General features: G+C 42.6%; 2 protein-coding genes across 9 annotated transcripts in view; one reads left to right on the top strand and one right to left on the bottom strand.

The window, feature by feature from the left end:
* The window catches only part of LOC131099206 (disks large-associated protein 2), a 118,574-nt gene that overhangs the window by 85,843 nt on the left and 13,074 nt on the right, over positions 1 to 19,657 (top strand). For 3 of the 6 annotated variants that reach the window (XM_058046028.1, XM_058046054.1, XM_058046046.1), the window contains 4 exons: positions 6,251 to 6,468; positions 7,945 to 8,104; positions 9,203 to 9,422; positions 18,446 to 18,490. In XM_058046028.1, coding sequence (XP_057902011.1) covers positions 6,251 to 6,468; positions 7,945 to 8,104; positions 9,203 to 9,422; positions 18,446 to 18,490 — 643 coding nt within the window. Of the gene's footprint in view, positions 1 to 6,250; positions 6,469 to 7,944; positions 8,105 to 9,129; positions 9,423 to 11,987; positions 15,722 to 18,445; positions 18,491 to 19,657 lie in introns of those variants that run through there. The other 3 variants (XM_058046074.1, XM_058046037.1, XM_058046063.1) reach the window with 3 other exon arrangements.
* The window catches only part of LOC131100440 (receptor-type tyrosine-protein phosphatase kappa), a 71,256-nt gene that overhangs the window by 50,465 nt on the left and 1,134 nt on the right, over positions 1 to 19,657 (bottom strand). The gene's annotated exons all lie outside the window — the stretch shown is intronic.

Raw genomic sequence — 19,657 nt, 5'->3', positions numbered from 1 at the left:
ATTCTGACCTTACGTGTAAGATTTCAGCAGCCTGTGACCTTCTGCGGGCAAAATATGAGCCTTCGATGGTCAATGGCGAAGGCTGACCATTCGCCGTGGCCACGCCCACCACATGTGCTTTACACACATCACAGTCCATCGACTGACATCATCAGTCTGTCAGTCAAACTGTGTATTGACTTTGATGTACATTGCTTCAAGGCAAGGCCAGACACCAGGCAGGGCCAGATAAGGTAAAAGTTAAGGTTAAAGTAAGAGTTTGGTGGCGTGCCACGCCCACATCCTAAGTAGCAGCCCAAAATCCTTCGCAATTTAACGTGGGCCATCCGTCGGGTCGCGGGGTACGCGCGGGTCGGGGACGCGCGCGTGACCGGACGGGCGTGCGGACGCGCCGTACGAAAAACCGCAGCGATCGGATAAGCGGTAAGGGAGTTACACACACTGTCATAGACCAGAGGGTACCCCGAACCACCAGAAAAAAATTTGGGCAGATCCGACCATGTGGAAGGAAGTTACGGCAGATATACATTTCCACCAGTTGGTGGCGCTATAGAGTCTATGGACACGCAGATTCAAAGAGTGGTGGGTGACCCGACCGACCAAAAAAAATTTAGAGACGATCCGACCATGTGGAAGGAAGCTATGGCTATATACATTTCCGCCAGTTGGTGGCGCTATAGAGTGTATGTACACACACAGTCATAGACCAGAGGGTACCCCAAACCATCAGAAAAAATTTGGGACCGATCCGACCATGTGGAAGGAAGTTACGGCAGATATACATTTTCGCCAGTTGGTGGCGCTATACAGTCTATGTACACACACAGTCATAGACCAGAGGGTACCCCAAACCACCAGAAAAAATTTGGGGCCGATCCGACCATGTGGAAGGAAGTTACAGCTGATGTACATTTCCACCAGTTGGTGGCGCTATACAGTCTATGTACACACAGTATAACAGACCAGAGATTGACCCAACAAACCAAAAAAAAATTTCAAGACAATCTGACCATGAATCAAGAAGTTACGGCAGATATACATTTCCACCAGTTGGTGGCGCTGTGTTTTGAACATGGGTTCTGGAGCGTTAGGTGCGTCCCGTCATGATAGACGTCTCCACCGAAAATCATAGTGATACGTGCCACGGGTGGCGAGGGATAATGAATTGAAAGTTCTAGGTGGCGCTAGTGTGTCAATTTAGATTGGTGTCACATGGGAGCACCACCAGGGCGCTCAGGCCTGGATTCTGACCTTACGTGTAAGATTTCAGCAGCCTGTGACCTTCTGCGGGCAAAATATGAGCCTTCGATGGTCAATGGCGAAGGCTGACCATTCGCCGTGGCCACGCCCACCAAATGTGCTTTACACACATCATAGTCCATCGAATGACATCATCAGTCTGTCAGTCAAACTGTGTATTGACTTTGATGTACATTGCTTCAAGGCAAGGCCAGACACCAGGCAGGGCCAGATAAGGTAAAAGTTAAGGTTAAAGTAAAGGTTTGGTGGCGTGCCACGCCCACATCCTAAGTAGCAGCCCAAAATCCTTCGCAATTTAACGTGGGCCATCCGTCTAGTGTCCGTTGATGCTACAACGGACTCATTCGGTCAAACCCCCTAGGAGGAGTTCGTCGAGATACGACCCCTACATCCTCCCCCAAATGGCCGCCGCCACCTAAAATGGCCGACTTCCTGTTGGTTTTTGAACATGGGTTCTTGAGACTTTTGTGTGCGTCCTGTCACGAGTGATGTCTCCTCCGAAAATCATGCCCATACGTGCAACGGGAGGCGAGGGATAATTATTTTAAAACTTGTAGGTGGCGCTAGTGAGTCAATTTGGCTTGGTTTCAAATGGGGGCCCCACCAGGGCCCTCAGGACTGGAATCTGCCCCCCCTTATGAGTTTTCAAGCACATGCGACCTTCTGCGGGCGAATGATGACCCTTTCTTTGTAAACGGCGAGGCCTGAGCATTCGCCGCCAGGCCACGCCCACCACGTGCGCTTTTCCTGCATCGTGGTCCATCAACAGGCTTCACCAGGCTGTCAGGCAGTGACCTTGTGACCTCGGTGTTCATCTGATGAATCTCCTGCCAGAAAAGGCCTCATGTAGATCACACGCCTTTAGCCTGTCGCCAATAGGTGGCGCTGCGACGGAATCAGGAAGTGACCTACGGGGACGTTCGGGGCGGGGCCATGATCACATGTACCAAGTATGAAGAAGATATGACCACGTGGAGCCAAGTTATTCACGTCTACAGTTACGCTCAGCGTGCAAGGCCCGGACAGATGAAAAAGGGCAAAATTTGGGGGCGTGCCACGCCCACATCGTATGGAATATCCCAAAATCCTTCGCAATTTAACGTCGGCCATCCGTCTAGTGTCCGTTGATGCAAGAACTGACTCATTCGGTCAAACCCCCTAGGAGGAGTTCGTCGAGATACGACCCCAACTTCTGGCCCGAAAAAGGCCGGCGCCATCCAAAATGGCCGACTTCCTGTTCGTTTTCCAATATGGGTTCTTGAGACTTTTTGGTCCGTCCTGTCACGATAGACGTCTCCACCAAGTTTCGTGACGATCGGTGAAAGTGGTGGCGGGGGCTAATTTTTTTTAAAATTCAAGGTGGCGCTAGAGAGCCAATTTTGGAACATTATATTTGAAACCCATAAAATATAAAATTTTTCGCCAGACCTGATGCGCTCGCCAAATTTGGTGAGTTTTCGGGCATGTTGAGGCCCTCAAAAAGGCCGACGGTTGGCAGAATAATAATAATAATAATAATAAACATTACGATTACAATAGGGCTTTCGCACTGGTCAGTGCTCGAGCCCTAATAAGAAAAAGAAACGGAACGATTACAATAGGGCTTTCGCACTGGTCAGTGCTCGAGCCCTAATAATAAACATTACGATTACAATAGGGCTTTCGCACTGGTCAGTGCTCGAGCCCTAATAAACATTACGATTACAATAGGGCTTTCGCACTGGTCAGTGCTCGAGCCCTAATAATAAACATTACGATTACAATAGGGCTTTCGCACTGGTCAGTGCTCGAGCCCTAATAATAATAATAAACATTACGATTACAATAGGGCTTTCGCACTGGTCAGTGCTCGAGCCCTAATAAACATTACGATTACAATAGGGCTTTCGCACTGGTCAGTGCTCGAGCCCTAATAAACATTACGATTACAATAGGGCTTTCGCACTGGTCAGTGCTCGAGCCCTAATAATAATAATAATACAACACCAAATAATAAAAACTTAAGAAACCACATATAGTTGGTGGGTAGACAAATTATTTTTTTCAGATTAAAATGAACAAAGCATTATTAGAGCCCTGTAGACATGACAAAACACGACTATAGTCACATTTATACTCTTTTTATTTACAACATATTGCGCAACTGTACGGTCTTGTGACACATGCTAACTCGCAAACTAGAGAGCTAGCGACCTAAACGGTAGCCTCCAAGTTATTTCCTTTAAACTTAAAAAGCCAAAAACTGACCACTTCCACACGGATAGGGAGGATAACTATTAACAGTTATTTAACCTTTAACATGAACATTAATCAAACGTAATAATTTTTCTGGGTACATGATACCATACAGCATCCATAACAAACTTGCGCGGGCCGCACTAACATTAAACTTTCATATCAAGGCGGGGGCCTAAACTAGCGTCCTGCGGGCCACATTTGGCCCGCGGGCCGCGTGTTTGAGACCCCTGCTCTAAGTGAATCACTGTCATGGTGGCACTGAGAAAAAAAAAGCTACTGTACCTAAGCGAGTTAAGCGAGTACCTAAGCCAGGTAGCGAGTTCCAGGTCCTTTCCTAAAAAATAAAAATGCAATCTCAAATATCGGCAAAAACACAGTCAAACGCCAATGGCGTGGACTCCTACGTATAAAATATCGACAAATCCAGTTGCCTTAACCCATTCATTGTTCCTGGTCGTGATTATGAAGGCAAAGCGCTTTCAATATTTGCATGCACATATAGCCCGATACTCCAAAGTAGCAGCCGTTGAAAAACTGTCAATACAGCAGCTCTCTCAAAGGCGTTTAACAGGCTTTGTGTGTCAGCTGTCAGCGCTGACCCCCCCCCGCCACCCCACAGCCGCCACCTGGCCACATTTAGCTCCTTCCCATGAGAATCTGGTAGGATTGATGTGAAAAAGCAACACGCTATAATTAGTTCTGACATATTTTTAGGTTTCAATGAAACTGCTGTCAAAGTTCACAGGTAGAGTCTAACATCCACACATTCGATACCCCATAGAATTGAACACCAAATGAGAATAGTTTGCAGTTCCCAAAGTGGGCCATGTGTACCCACTAGGGCAGGGGTGTGCAAACTACGGCCCGGGGGCCACATGCGGCCCACCAAGTGTTTGAATCCGGCCCCCCAGTTGCTTTCCAAGTATTTCAACTTTTAACATACAAACTGGCAACATGACTTGCAAGTCTTATTTAGTAAAAATAACAACAACAACAACAAAACTTTCAAATTAAATGACGTAGTTTGATGTGGTGTGATGTTTAAAGTGCTCCTGAAAAAAGGGACATGAAAACATACAGCTGATAGTATATAACACTTACAGATAAAATTAGACAAAAAATTCAAGGAAAATTATAAGAAAAAAATAGTGTGTGTGTTAAATATATATAAATATATGGTCTGGCCCCCCGGACAATTTTGTTTCCTCAATACAGCCCACAAGTGAAAATATTTGCCCACCCCTGTATGCGAATTCCCATAATAAAACATCCTGCGTTGCCACGTAGTAGACATTGGTATTTGCCACCATCTTGGATGATTCACGGACATCGGTGGCTGTCTATTGAGTAGCTGAGACATGCAAAATAATGTCCACACCGACCAAACCTGTTTGTGTAATTTGAGCAACGGTAGCGATTCAGCTTGATTTTATACCCATAATCACAAGGCAAAAACCACTAACGTATTTAGTTTTGCTCCACTTTTTCTGACACCCAGAAGAGATAAATGGCCTGTATTTTCATTCAGCGGCCTCTGTGTTCCCGACTTTCCCGCCCAGCTCAGCTCATCGTCAAGTGAGGAAGTGTCACAGGACTGAAAATAAGGGTAATCAGCCACTTGTCTCGGTGCAAGGGCAGACAAGCTGCATGGCCCGGGTAAAGTGAGTCAGTGTGGGGGCACTGCTGGGCCTGAAGATATTCCACTGTACGGTGGACTTAGCGCTCCGTGTGCACCACTGATGACTCCTGGGTTGGAACAGGACAGCGTGTGATCCAGTCTCATCAGTAAAGTGACTTCCTTTATTTGTGTTCAGCCATGAAATAAGATGTAAACAAATGAATAATGGCAGCTCAAGTCAGATTAATAATGGCCATTTATTATTTATTCATTCGTATTCTACCGCGTCACGGGGGGTGTAGGAGCCTATCCCGGCTGTCTTCGTGCAAGAGGCAGGGTACACCCTGGACTGGTGGCCAGCCAATCACAGGGCACATATAGACAAACAACCATGCACACTCACATTCATACCTATGGACAATTTGGAGTGGTCAATTAACCTAGCATGTTTTTGGAATGTGGGAGGAAACCAGAGTACCCGGAGAGAACCGCACGAGGAGAACATGCCGAGGGTGGTGGTCTCCTAGCTGTGAGGTCTGCGCGCTAACCACTCGACCGCCGTGCAGCCGCCATTTATCATTGATTCTTGTAAAATTAAATCAGAAGCTCATCATTGCAGCCGAGCGACAAGTCGGAACCGCAGCACGACAAATTAGTTTATTCACAAATGTGGCAAAACGTGTAAATCAATACACTTCAAAACTCAGTGATCCGACGCGGCGATTCACAGTAGCCAAAAGACTACAGTATACTGATACGTGTACATAACTGTATGAAAACGGTATAAATTTAAAGACAAGCAAAAAGCTTCATTTCTGGAATATTTTCACATTCCACTCGAGTTACGTATGTCCTTGCCAACACAGATAGGAACTCAAGCAGACTGCATGGAATTCTCACGGGAGTGCAGAGAGAAACTATCGTGTATCAGTTAAATGTTCTCTTTACAGCTAAACCAGCAAGAGCTTATGCAACTTATGCCTGAAACAGACTCCGCGCTCATTTGGCTAATTGGGGCGCATTGTACTTGCAAATGATATCGCTAGTTTGCCAAACGAGTCTCACAGAGGGAAACGACATCTGTGCTGTGTTGTAATAAATAGGCTGAAATGCGTCTGATTCCATGCCCGCTAGGTACCTCAAGACGAATGGGGTGGATACCCCGGTGAGAAGGACGAGGAGATCCCATGTCGGCGGATGAGGAGCAGTAGCTATGTCAAGGCTATGGGAGAGGTGGATGACGATAGTGGCGATTCGGAGTGCAGCCCCAAAACCTCCCCGCAAAAAGGAATTAGGCCGGATGCTCTCATCCTCAAGTCGGCCATGCAGAGACCCCATTTCGACTCACAAAGGTACGTCGGGTTTAGTTCATCTGTTACACTTCATGCAATGTTATGTTATCAAACAATTAAGCCTGTATTTGCCAATTGATTAGTAGTTTAAAATTGGTTGTGTGTGGTAATGGTAATTGTTTCATTTCATTTGAACATGCATCAGATTACAATTGAATGCATCTCATAATCAGTTCACAGTTCCACATGTCCAAAAGGAGTAGGAAGAAGCAAAGCTTATTAAATCCTACCCCTCCATCTGGTACTTTTACAATCAGTAACTGTTACATTTGTTCACTTCCTGCTTTCCTAATATCATTTAAGTTATTTTTTATTTATTTTTTAAACTTTATATTATTATAATTGTATTATATTAAATTATATTAAATATATTATATTAAATTAAATATTAAATTTATTTATTTTATTATTTTTTTAAATGTTTTGTCACATACTGAAGTAGGAGGTGATATGACCATCCAATGACATAATGGGTACCATATGATATAATATATGATATATATATATATGATATATATAGCACATCATGACTCTTCATGATGTTCAGGACTCTTCATCCTTGTATTTAGCAAACATCAACTGCTTGTATTGTTTCTTGAATTGGCTCATCGTTGTGCATTGTTTGATTTCCTTACTCAATCCATTCCATAGTTTGATTCCACATACTGAAATGCTATGGCTTTTTAACGTAGTCCTAGCATATAAGTGTTTCAAATTTAGAATTTGTAGACTTTGTATGCGTAGTACTAGGGATGCGTACTAGTAGTACCATAGTAACCGAAAACAGAAAAACAAAGTAGCTATATCGGTGCCTCATTTTGGTGCTAATGTATGTGAACTCACCACCTGCAACAAGTGCTGGAAGGTGACATTGTTCACTACATTGCACTGCATTATCCTCCAATCACGCTCATGGCGAGGTGCATTCACTGACAACAGAATTCTGAACATCAACAGTACAACCCAAGCATGTCGCTACATGAACTGCATTCTGCTCGCTTAATACCGACGTCCTGTTAAAGCTATGTAGACATACAACCATCATAAAAAAACAGGCATAAAGTCACAACAGTATGATGTATTACCATGAAAAATACCATCTGCTCGATTGAATACATTTGTTATTTTATATTTTGCTATTTTTACCAGCTGATATGCCACGAAAAGCTTCTAAAATGTAGCACCACCCACACACGCAGATGGAAACAAGCTGCATAGAGATGGGGCATCCGACAAATGTGCTGCTTTTGAAATAAATTATTTCTCTATTCTTTTAGCTGCTGTTTTAACGTGCGTCCCTGAACTACACCTGTGATTTTAAGTGGTCAGGGTCTCAGGTTCCGGATAATGGTGTCCACACTTGCCATAGAAACTATATATGAACATTATTATGCAATTCCAGATGGTTACTTGAAGACCAAATCGATGCTCCATGTGTGCCTTCTTCTCCATCCCTACCTTCTGTCTTTTATTCAGCCCGGGCTACCGTTTGCAAACCTTGAGAGATATGCGAGCCCACCCGAGTGTTACGCTGGCCCCCTCCACCACCTTTCATCATCCGCCGCCCTTTCGTTCTCGCAACCAGAGCTACATGCGCGCTGTCAGCACCCTCAGTCAGGCTAGCTGCGTCAGCCAGGTGAGTGGCCGACACGCACGTTATGCGGAAGCCATTTGCAAATACCTGTATCATATGAACTATTTGTGGACGTACATTTAAACACTGAGCTAGCCATAGCGGTTGGTTGTGTTCTGCAGATTGACATATGCTTATTTGACCGAAATTGATACTTCGCTGTTACCTCCCTAACTGCTTGTTTGTTTTTTTTTTTGATATCGTTAACGTTGATGATCTGTGAACGAATCGCAGTGAACAGTTGCAGAGAGAGTGCAAATCTGCATGTCTGGAAGAGGCCGCTGAGACACGATTAATCACTCACTTGTCGTCACGGCTTGACAATGAATTAGCTTGCTAACATGTCAAAACAGCGGCGTGTTACTTGCGTCAAGACAAGATTAGCGGCTAGGCACAGGGGCTGTGAGACCAAGCTTCATGATTAACCACACATCAACATTTTCAGGTATTTCCCTTTTCATACGCTGCTATCAGTTGCTATCGAGTCTGTTCTGGAGCTCCTTTGGACCCTGGTGGTTGCTACGGTAAAACCATTTGGGACACAAGTCCAAGTAAGAACGGGAAAATATCATTTGTGCAAAAAATCTAAAAGAATGCTTGTACAAATCGGTGGGTGCTATGGCCTCCATTATTTGTGAGGAAAAAGTCTGAATCAATGATACTGAACAATAGTATAAATACAGTGAAACCTTGGTTAGCGTACGCCCCGGTTAGCATATTTTCTGGTTTAAATCAAAAATGTATGCAAAATGTGAACTGAAAATTTGGGTGTATGAAAACCGGAGTTTAACTGTATTTGTTCAGTGGACTAATACATTTAAATATATTGTTTATTATATATACATGTATATTGTTTTTGTAAGGAAAGGGTTGTGTTAAATCAAATATGTTGTGCAATACAAAGTGATCATATTTCTGACTGTTTTGCTCTGTTTCATTTGATCTTGACATTCCTGCAGTTTAAGTTGGTTCGGAATTGTCAGTGGCATGCCCTTACGCTAACGCTCCTTCATATTTGCTGTGCAAAGGGGAAGAATCAAAGTGAGAAAGAGAAAGGAAGAGGAAAAATTAAGGACTGCTATTCCTGTTTTTGTCTCTCAGGTGAGTGAGACTGAGATCAATGGCCAGTTTGAGTCAGTTTGCGAGTCCGTTTTTAGTGAAGTAGAATCCCAGGCTATGGAGGCCTTGGACCTGCCGGGTTCGTTCCGCACTCGAAGCCACAGTTACCTCCGTGCAATACAGGCTGGTTATTCCCAAGATGACGACTGCTTGCCTTCAATGACATCCTCCACTGTCACTTCAACTCTCAGATCCACAACAGGTAAAACAATAAACCCGCTAAGCGAGAGAGGGCCTAGACCACATATCCTCATGCATCCTTATACATGCGCACAAACTTGACATACCTACATATGTACAGTGGGGAACCCTTGAATTTCTTGAGATGCCGAGCTGTTTTTTTTGTTCTTTTCTTTTGCATTGCCCTGAATTTGCTTGCGTGTCAGTTTGCACACTCCATGCATCATTAGGTTGCGCTGTTGCCAAGCGCTAGTCAGGCTAAAAGGGCGGGAGGGTCGCATACACTTAACCGCCATAACCACCACACAACCCCACGACATTACAAGGCATGTCTAAAAGGAAAAAAAAAGGCCCTGAGCATGTGAAACTGTGGTGTTCTATGTCCAGTATACACTATGTGTTGTCAGTCTTAGGAGGGATGAGGAGTGGCACGGGCAAAGGGGTCAGGGGCCGGTAAGGATGGAGCTTATTTCTGTAAAGCCGATAAACTACCCGTACCTCCCTCTGCCCTGCTGTGCCTGTACATTCGTATATAATTGACAGCATAACTTAACATTTTAAGGTAAGTCAACAAACATATACATGCTGGTTGCACAAAAGAACCAATGAAAAGTTAAGGTCGGCGTTGATGATTGGACATACTGCCGTATTGTGTTGCATGAAATGTCTGAAGAGCACTTGCAGTCCAAATCATGTCCAGGACCGGTGGCTAACCCAACTGATCTGAGAGAATCCGACTCCCTAATTGTATTTTCTAATTTCAGGATTCTGGTATGGTTGCGTTGCTGTTGAAGTGCAATTCCACAGCTTTATGCGACACAGTATTTGCAATATGACACATTAGGTTTGTTTGTGCAAGCAGGGAATTCCCTCACTAAGTGCATTTGGTGTTTGCCGTCAAGAGTAAAGCTATGAACCCTATTGAAACATTTTATTCGTGTAACTATGTGCACTTCTGAATGCCTTACCCATTATTTTTTTTAATTGTTCTTTACTTTCCTGTCAATTCCAAATGTTCAATTAGGATTTTTTTTTTCTTAATCTACCAACTTTGAATTCTTCTCTGTGACAGAAGCACTGAGGATAAATGAGTGCTCTCCAATCCCACCGTCTTATTTGCTGAACTTGAATAAGGCCAAACAAGTCATTTTCGAAGCCTGCGGTTATGCATTAATTATGAAATTGGCAACACAGACTGGTTGTGATTAAGTCCGCCACGATGTCCCCCACGATGCACTACTACTGTTCCGAGGGAATAGTGACCTAGACATTAACGTTACCTATACTGGCTGGGACAAAGATCGATTCCTGCAATCAAGTGACGCTAGCATACAGATCTAGTTTATGCCTGAACTGTAAGGGTTTATGAACATACCCCCCTGTGAGGATAGTGGGAGGGGAAGGGATCCCACGTGGTGCTCTGTGTAGGCCAGATGAGCAGCAAACCCCCTCTCCGTTTGACCATCCATCTCTTGACGGATAACCAGGGGAAAAGAACAACTGGAGGCATCAGTGATGATTTTTGCAGGTATTTTAATAATGAAGCATACATATATCTATGTATATGTGTTTGCACTGCCTTCTCAGTGAAAAAAAAAAAGATAATAACTTGTAGAGCTTGGTGGTAGTAGAATAACTCTGCTATCTTGAGCAAACAACTCACAACAAGTCAGATTGAGTTTCCTGTTAAAATTGTGCCGAATCAACCACAACAGCAGCAAAATGTAACACTGACTTTTGTGACTTGTTTGCCATGCCCGGTATTACGTGTGCGTAGACAGCCTGTAAATGTAAATGTCTGAGAGATGTATACTTCCAAAAGGTCGGAATGCTTTCACCTTACAGTCATAGAATCGCCATTGTCTCAGATGTCTCACATATGAACGTTATTATTTTTTCTTCCCATGAAAGTGTGGCTTTTTTTTTATTTTTTATAAATGGCCAGGAGTGGCAAAGTCTACATCTCGGCATTGCGTCTGTCAGCTGTCTTTGACTGTGGGATTGCAGCTCTCCCTTTGTGTAGCCCTCAAAGCAGGGCGGGGAGGTGTCAAATCAGTCACCTTGGACCTCATATGTTCAATAGGGTTCATAACTGCTTCTTGGTCCAGTGGGTTGTGGAAAATGTACACATTCTTACCATCTTTTCGTTTGCGCAAAAGTGGCACAGTCCCCGAGAAACATTTTGACAAATCGATTCTCAAAGTCAACAATGGATGAGTTGATGCCTGATGTGTTTGATTCCGCTTTTTTCTGTGCTGTGCAGTGAAAAGATGGGAAGAAGCTCATTATTCTTTGACATGACTGAGAAGGCAGTGTAAAAACATTGTGAAAAGCCTACACTATGTGAGTTTTGTTTGGTAATGGTCCGCAAACAAGGTGTACGCAAATAGACAACACCTATTACCACAAGAACCATTGGGTTTTATCGTGCATTTGCCTGGAATCACCTTCTAACTCACATATTGTACGTTTTCCATAGATATATACGTAGTAGATGCTTTCATTGACAATCCTGATGAAATCCCACTCCAGCTGTTCCTTTCACCTTGCATTTCCCTCTGTTTGTATATTCAAATCTTTCTTCCAGAGGGATATGATATTGTGGATGCAACGTCATTTCTAAATGACGACATGATAGAGGACGATGACGGTGCCAGCTCCTCTGCCTATGCAGAGCTGGAGAGGCTGGAGCGAGAGACGGCGGCTGCTCGCAGCCAGCACAGTACTAGCTCCACCGTAACGGCCATCTCGGTGCCCCCGGCGACACCGCCTTCGTACAGGGTGCCCAGTGCCTCACCCATAGCCACGTCTGAGCCGCCGGTCCCTCAGGCCATCCAGGCCTTCAAGGAATCTGCAAACATGGTCGCCGCTTTCAACATGCAGTGGAAAGACGAAATCTCAGCCATGCGGTACGAGCTGGCAGAGCTACGGCGAGACGTCTGTGGGGAGCTGAAGACGTTCAACAGCAACTTCTTCAACTTCACTCAGTGCTACAATATGTGGACTTTGTGTCGGGAGCCGTGCAGTGACAGCACCACACAAACGGAAGACAGAGTGTCCATAGGAATCCAAGCAGGGTCCAGCTGGTCCATTCGGCATCATTTGGAGGACAAGTCAGTGATGTGCCAACCTGAACCAGCACCCTTCAGTATCATGGATTTAATGAACCCGCCTCGAATTGAGATCATCGAGGGAACCCCCGAGAGCACACCAGAGGGTTCAGGCAGTCCTGCAAGCCCGCTTCCGATCGAAGACTTCCCATGGGAGATAACTAAAAAGCAAAGGGTCCCCAAACCGCAAGAAATATGCGGCCACACAGGCGGTCACAGAAGTGCCAGTCTTGAACTGTGGTGCAGGAAGTACACCAGCGGGCCCATGTCATATATGTCGATGTCATTCTAATCATTCCCATCTTTTCACGCTGCAGGCAAAGATGAGCAAGCCATGGTAAAACCTTGTATTTACATTTAGAGGCTGTTGTCCGTCCCTTTACTCTTTGCAGACACGGTCTGTCATCTGTCAAACAGGTAACTTGCGTCCTTCTAACAGCCTTGGAATCCAAGAGAGCGCTTGTGTTTTTGGCCTTCAGAGGGAGGCGACGCGAGTGTGAGCAGGATGGTAGCTGATCTTGAGATCAACAAGTGCCGACGGGGAGCAGCATTGTCTTTCCTTAAGTTGTCTTAAATAGCCAACAGACGAAAAAAAAAAATGTCACTTGACGTCAAAACTCAATAATCAGCCATTTTGAGTTGCATCGAAAACTCATTGTCATTCCAGTTTCTCTTCATGTAGAAACCCTCTCTCGAGCACCTGCGTATACTGTGAATAACTTTATAAACCCTAAAAACTGTTTTCTATTCAATGCATCAAAATGATGACGTGATTCATTTTTTTAAAATAAAGTTTTCTTGTCAGTTATTGTAACGGAAGCGTTTCGATGGCCTTTGGTTTACTCATTTTGTAAGCAAGTTTCCAAGATTTCTAACATTAAAAAAATGTTTCTGCTGTTGAAAACAGAAAAGAAAATGTTATTGCTGATATATAAAAGATAGTAACGCTACGAGTGGTCCTCGGGTTAGCAACAATTACCAACGCTCAAGTCACTCACACTGTACACATGTAGAAATAAAATACAGGAATAAAACACCAAATAAATACAACATCATAGGAGCAGATCCTTTAACATGTTCAAGGATACAGTCGCCACACAAGTATGTGTTATGTTAAAGAGTTCTGTGATTTCCACCTATCTGAGTCCCGACTGTGTGTTGGAGAACAGATGACTTTATCGAAAGAATAATAATGATCATCATTATTAATGATGGCATCATGGCATGTTTATTCTTCCACCCTAACTTCTCCTGTTTCTGGTCCAAAAATACATTTTTAATTAATTTATGGGAGTGCCTTTGTCACCTTAAAACACGGCAGCACAGAACCGTTGTAAACAGAGGACCACCTGTAATGAAATTAACAGCCCGTTAAAAAAAAAGGGTTCGAATAGGGTTAATGATACTGTAGCTTGAGGTTATGAACCTTAAATATGAATGAATTTAAGCGACTAAAATACAAAGGGGTGTCGGAATTGATCATACAGATTAAATGTAGTGGCTTCAATTCATCCCAGCACAAACTACTGTACTTTTACGTTCTATCCATGGATTTGTATATACATGTACAGATTTGTATATAGACAAAAGCTTCTATTCCATGTACTGGTTACACTTATAAACGTACTGTGTTGAATCAGCTGTGAGATGGGTTAGCGAGGAGTACTACATCTGGTTCCAAACCAAACACATTTATCTCATCCTGTCCATCACTTGGCTGGTAGCAATGGTCGCTGAGGTTTAGGCGAAGAGTTACAACAATCGGTTTGGTTTGATTCCTTTGCTGCGTGAGCCTACTACGCGTTTTGAATTCGAAAAGGTAGAGCTTCAGCCAAATTCGAAGTCTTTCAAGTGTCCTGCCGGTGAAAGATTGGTCCCTAACCACAGACAATCAAAGCCACTGAGGGTCTCTACCTCACCAAGTCCCCAGAGGTGCAGTATGGTACCAGTGAATGTACGAACACCGCCCCACTAGTGATGGCTAAGCTGGTCTCCTGACTAACCGTAATGGGTCCGAGTCACTGTTGAGTTTGTCGGTCAAGACCTCGCTTATACGGAAACAGTAACAGTAGTAGCCTGTTAGTCACTTGCATTCCCTCCATCCACTCCATTGTCCCGTTGTCCCAAAATGGTGTACCAAAGCTAATAACGAGGTCCAAGGAACTGAGGCCGAAAGCAACCATGTCCGTGTTTGTAAGCACTTATTTCTGGACTATCAGAGGACCATGAAAAGTGTGATGTATCACAGTCCTGACTGAAATGTGAACCTGTCAAAGGGCCTAATGTGCTGCCTTGAGAGAGAAAGGAGCTTCTTCCCCGTTTGTGCGACCAAAAGGCAATAGTTGCAGCAATTTGTATGTCGTTTTGAAAGTCAGTCTGTATACAAAAGTTATACAAAGTTATACAATAAAAAAAAATGCACACGTTCCATGGAAGGATGTGCAGTATAATTGATCACCTGATTGTTAGGTATCGATCGACTGTGTTGAATCTTTAACTGAAATTCAAATTGGAGTGCACCGCTTGGCTACAACGATTGGCACTGTTGATTCAGTCGGTGGACTTCCGAAGAACGCTACGCTCAGCTGAAGCAGACGTTCAGTAAAGGGACTGTATGCAGCGAATACGCAAGACGTAACACACGCACGCTCGTTAGTTCTGCTTGTGGTCAGCTAATAGTAGCCAAGCGAAAGGCCAATTATCACCGCACATTCATTCATTTTCTACCACTTATCCCAGCTGTCTTTGGGCGAGAGGCGGTGTCCAGCCAATCACAGGGCACATATAGACAAACAACCATTCACATTGGGCTGCATGGCGGTCGAGTGGTCAGCGCGCAGACCTCACAGCTAGGAGACCAGGATTCAATCCCACCCACGGCCATCTCTGTGTGGAGTTTGCATGTTCTCCCCGTGCATGCGTGGGTTTTCTCCGGGTACTCCGGTTTCCTCCCACATTCCAAAAACATGCTAGGTTAATTGGCGACTCCAAATTGTCCATAGGTATGAATGTGAGTGTGAATGGTTGTTTGTCTATATGTGCCCTGTGATTGGCCGGCCACCAGTTCAGAGTGTACCCCGCCTCTCGCCCGAAGACAGCTGGGATAGGCTCCAGCACCCCCCCGCGACTCTTGTGAGGATAAGCGGTAGAAAATGAATGAATGAATGAATGAATGAACCATTCACATTAAATTTGGAGTCGTTCACACTCACATTCAATTTGGAGTCGCCAATTGTTAGCATGTTTTTGTTAGCATGTTTTTTTGGAACCTGGAAGGAAACCCACGCATGCACGGGGAGAACATGCAAACTCCACACAGAGATGGCCGAGCGTGGGATTGAATTTCGGGTCTGCATGCTAACCACTCGACCGCTGCCTAACCGCTCAATGACAACAAATCATCAGGCACCACAGTGGTGAGCGACACCAGCTATTTGGAAAATCGCTGATAATTTTGATGCGGTTTAATGTATAATTGTGAAAAATACCGACAACATGTACTATGTACATTAAACCACCATGGGTGACATTTGGTAGCGTGGTGCTATCCTGTTTCGTCTCAAAAAATCTAATCTGCGTACAGTCCCTTTAATAGAAAATAGTTTAAAATGAATTATAGAGAGAATGACAACACATTAGTAAGTAAATTATTAAACTATTATTATTTCTGATACTGATACCATACTGCAGGTGGAATTAGGGCTCGACTTGTTCTCAGGACTGAATCAACAGCACCTCTGATGGCTGTAGCAAAGTATCGCACCTCATGTTTCCCCCATCTACGAAACTCTTCATGATAAATGCATTGATTGGTTATTATGCCTAACATTGGGGGGGGGGGGCATTTACAATATGATGAATTCAGTGCTTGGCATTGCAAGATATCTTTTTCCTGTTATGTATGGAAGCAGAAGGATGTGTAGATGACTAAAACATAATTCACTGTTGCATTGTCCACATTTGCAATACTGAATATTTTTCATCGTTAAAAAAAAAATCAATAATAATGTGGCTTTTTATTATGTAATTGAGGGCATATGACTGTGAAAATATCTAGCTTCTAAAGATATATGATATATGTACACATATACAATATGTTGACAAATGACAAGTTATTCAAGAGAATTTCTTTCATATTTTTCTCCCTTTGCTCGGGGGGGAGGGAGGGGGGGTGCAAGGTCAATTTAAGGTGCTGGCTAATCATGATGTCTCCTATCTATATTCATTCATTCTATGCAAATCCTTGGTTTTTGGTGTTTTATTAGTCATCTAAATATATGAATTTGCTGGTGAAAGTCTTTTATTTTGGTGGAACTTTCCTTTCTGATTATGTTGTTATTTAAATTTTGTCTACCAGAATCAAAACCTTAGATGGTCAATTTCTTTTGTAGTAGCATCGGAACTGGGTTTTATTTTTTTTTGGTGATTGTTGATGGTAAATGCTGTGCAAAATCATATTTTTCTAAATGATGGGATTCAGCAAATGTATTTGAGTGATCTGGGTTTCATCTTGTTGTCATGGGTTTTTTCCAAAGAATGTAAATGTCCCTTGGTAGACGTGAAGACATGTAGCAAAACTAAGATGGATTGGTCTATAAAAGATTTTACAATTGACAAAGTGTATTATTTTTCAAATGAAATATATAACTATTTGTCAGAGTTTATTCATCTCATTGGATTTCTTCATGATTCCAGTGTTTCCTGTACATTCATTTATTTATTAGTTGCAGTCTGCAAGCACGTATTGCTCTTCTCTTCTCTTCTACCATTTTGCGTTCTCAGCAGTAGAACATCGGTAAGTCCCGTTTAAAACTGTACCACACATGCTCTCTTCTATTGTGGAGTTGCATCATCACCTCTTTGTGCCTCTCGTGCAATAAAACGTAAACGTAAAAACATATAAATACGTAAATACATATAAATATAAATTTGTTTCCCGAAAAACATTAAAAAGAAGTGACCGAAAAAGCTAATTTGTAGTTGTTTTGTGTCACAACTAGCGATGTCCAATATCAGCATAAAAATGTGATTTCGATTTTTTTTTCCCGATCATGAAAACCGATATTTAAAAAACACACATCTTCATTCCACCACAGGATATATGTCATGTTACACATATCGGTATCAGTATCGGCTGATATTGGCCACAAACAATCAAAATTTCACAATGACGGCACCCACCTACCCGCACACACCACTGCCACAAATAGATTCCAGTCCTGTGGGAAACACTGGATTCTGTGGAACCCCAGAAATCCAATGGAAGAACCGTGCCAAATGTGTGACATCCGTCCAAATCGGGCAAACATTTTTGGACGGATATCATTTGCACACCAAATTCTCATTGAATTTAACCCCTTGGTTGGTGTCCTTTTTTTTTTTAAGAGGAAAACATGCTTCTCTGTTTTGCATCAGTCATGACGCAATTTTCAGGGATCTCAGACTGCAATGTTTAGTGAGAATCAGAATATGTCCATGTTATGAAACATCATTTTTGAATACTATCGTTTAGCTTGCATTTGTTAGCTTGTGCTAATTTTCTATATGAATGAAACATGTATGTAACACTTTTGCTTTCAAATTTGGTTTGCTTACTGTGGTGTTTTTTTTTTAAATTTCTATTATTATTATTTTGTGTGTGTGTGTGAATTTTTATTCCAACATTTCCTGGCCTTATGTATTTTTCATAAATTGCTATAAAAGATTGGATTAAAATTGCTGTGATTATGTTTATGTTGATGATAACTGAAAGGGGGTCATAGCTTTACCATGGCATCCAATAAGGACGTTGCACACAGTGAGTGGTTTGCACCAAAAGACATGAAAAATACAAAACATTTCACTTTAGCTTTTTTTCTACGTGTTTTGCTTTTCGGGCAAGCTGTCATTTTTTTGGTTGGTTATTATTTCCTTTTTCTTTTATTCCCCATTTTAGGCGCCCGTAGCTTAGCTGGGGGGCGTAGAGAGTACGGTAGGTCCGGTAGGGAACAGCTTTATTATTTCTTTCTTTTCTATGTTTCATACATTTTGTCTGACTCATTGACATTTTTCACTTGGTAGAAATGAATGATATCATGCTCGCTCCGACAACTTGAACTGTCTTATCATGTTTTCACATTAAAGTCAGTGGAATATTTGTGTGCTAGTACTTCATCAGGAGGAGGGAAAAAAACGTATTAAACTAAAAAAAAATTATGAAGACAACTAAATAGAAATCTGCATTATTTCATTTAAAAATTATACAAGTTTAATTTGCTCTTTTCGTTGTTTCTTTAAAATTCCGTTAAATCCAATTAATTTCAATACAAATTCACCATCTTGATTTCATTCTAATCTCTTTGAATTAACAGTTGAATTAATAAATACACAAACTGTATTTTTGTATTTGAAGTATAATAGCATGCAGTAAGACAGGCTTTGTTTTACAAACCAGCACAGATACAAATACTCTTAATAAATAACTTTTATCGTGATATTTAATACAGTGCGACCTCTAAAGTCGGATATCCTGGAGATTGTGTAATTAGGAATTCAAACAATATTTTTTTGGGGAAGCACTGTGATGAATTATGTCAGAATACAGAATGGATTATAATCTCCATAATCTCTCAGTGTTCTTTATATGCATTAAATCAGATGGATATTTACACCCTTATTCACACATTACCAACAGGTAACGCATCAACCCAAATGTCGGCCTCATTCACGGTGCAACCAAGACTAACACGACATGTAACATAATGGTTCTCTACTGGTTTAGCTTGACAGCCAATGATTGTTCTTGCTAAGGCTTATATTGATATAAAACCATGATGTCAAAAGCATATGGCCCCCGATAACTGGGTGGCAATAACTTGTATTATTTTTTATTCAACCACTGAGCAAACACACATTGACGCAGCATTCCCACTGATGCAAGAGCTAACACAACATGAGAGGTGTCCTGGCTGGTCCACACGTATTAAAGGCCACTGAAGTAACTGATCAAGGTCGGCCATTGTTTTATTATAAAGGTTTTACGGCTACAATACTAAGATAAAACATGTTAGCTTCATCAAAGGTGGGAATGGAAAAATGTTTACCAAACATCCGGACGACAGGAGAACAATATCATAAAAAGACGGATTACCGAGAAGATCGCACGTAC

Source organism: Doryrhamphus excisus, chromosome 1, assembly GCF_030265055.1.
Source record: "Doryrhamphus excisus isolate RoL2022-K1 chromosome 1, RoL_Dexc_1.0, whole genome shotgun sequence".
Taxonomy (NCBI): domain Eukaryota; kingdom Metazoa; phylum Chordata; class Actinopteri; order Syngnathiformes; family Syngnathidae; genus Doryrhamphus; species Doryrhamphus excisus.
The sequence above is the reverse complement of the archived record's forward strand: the minus strand, read 5'-3'. Positions and strand labels throughout refer to the sequence as shown.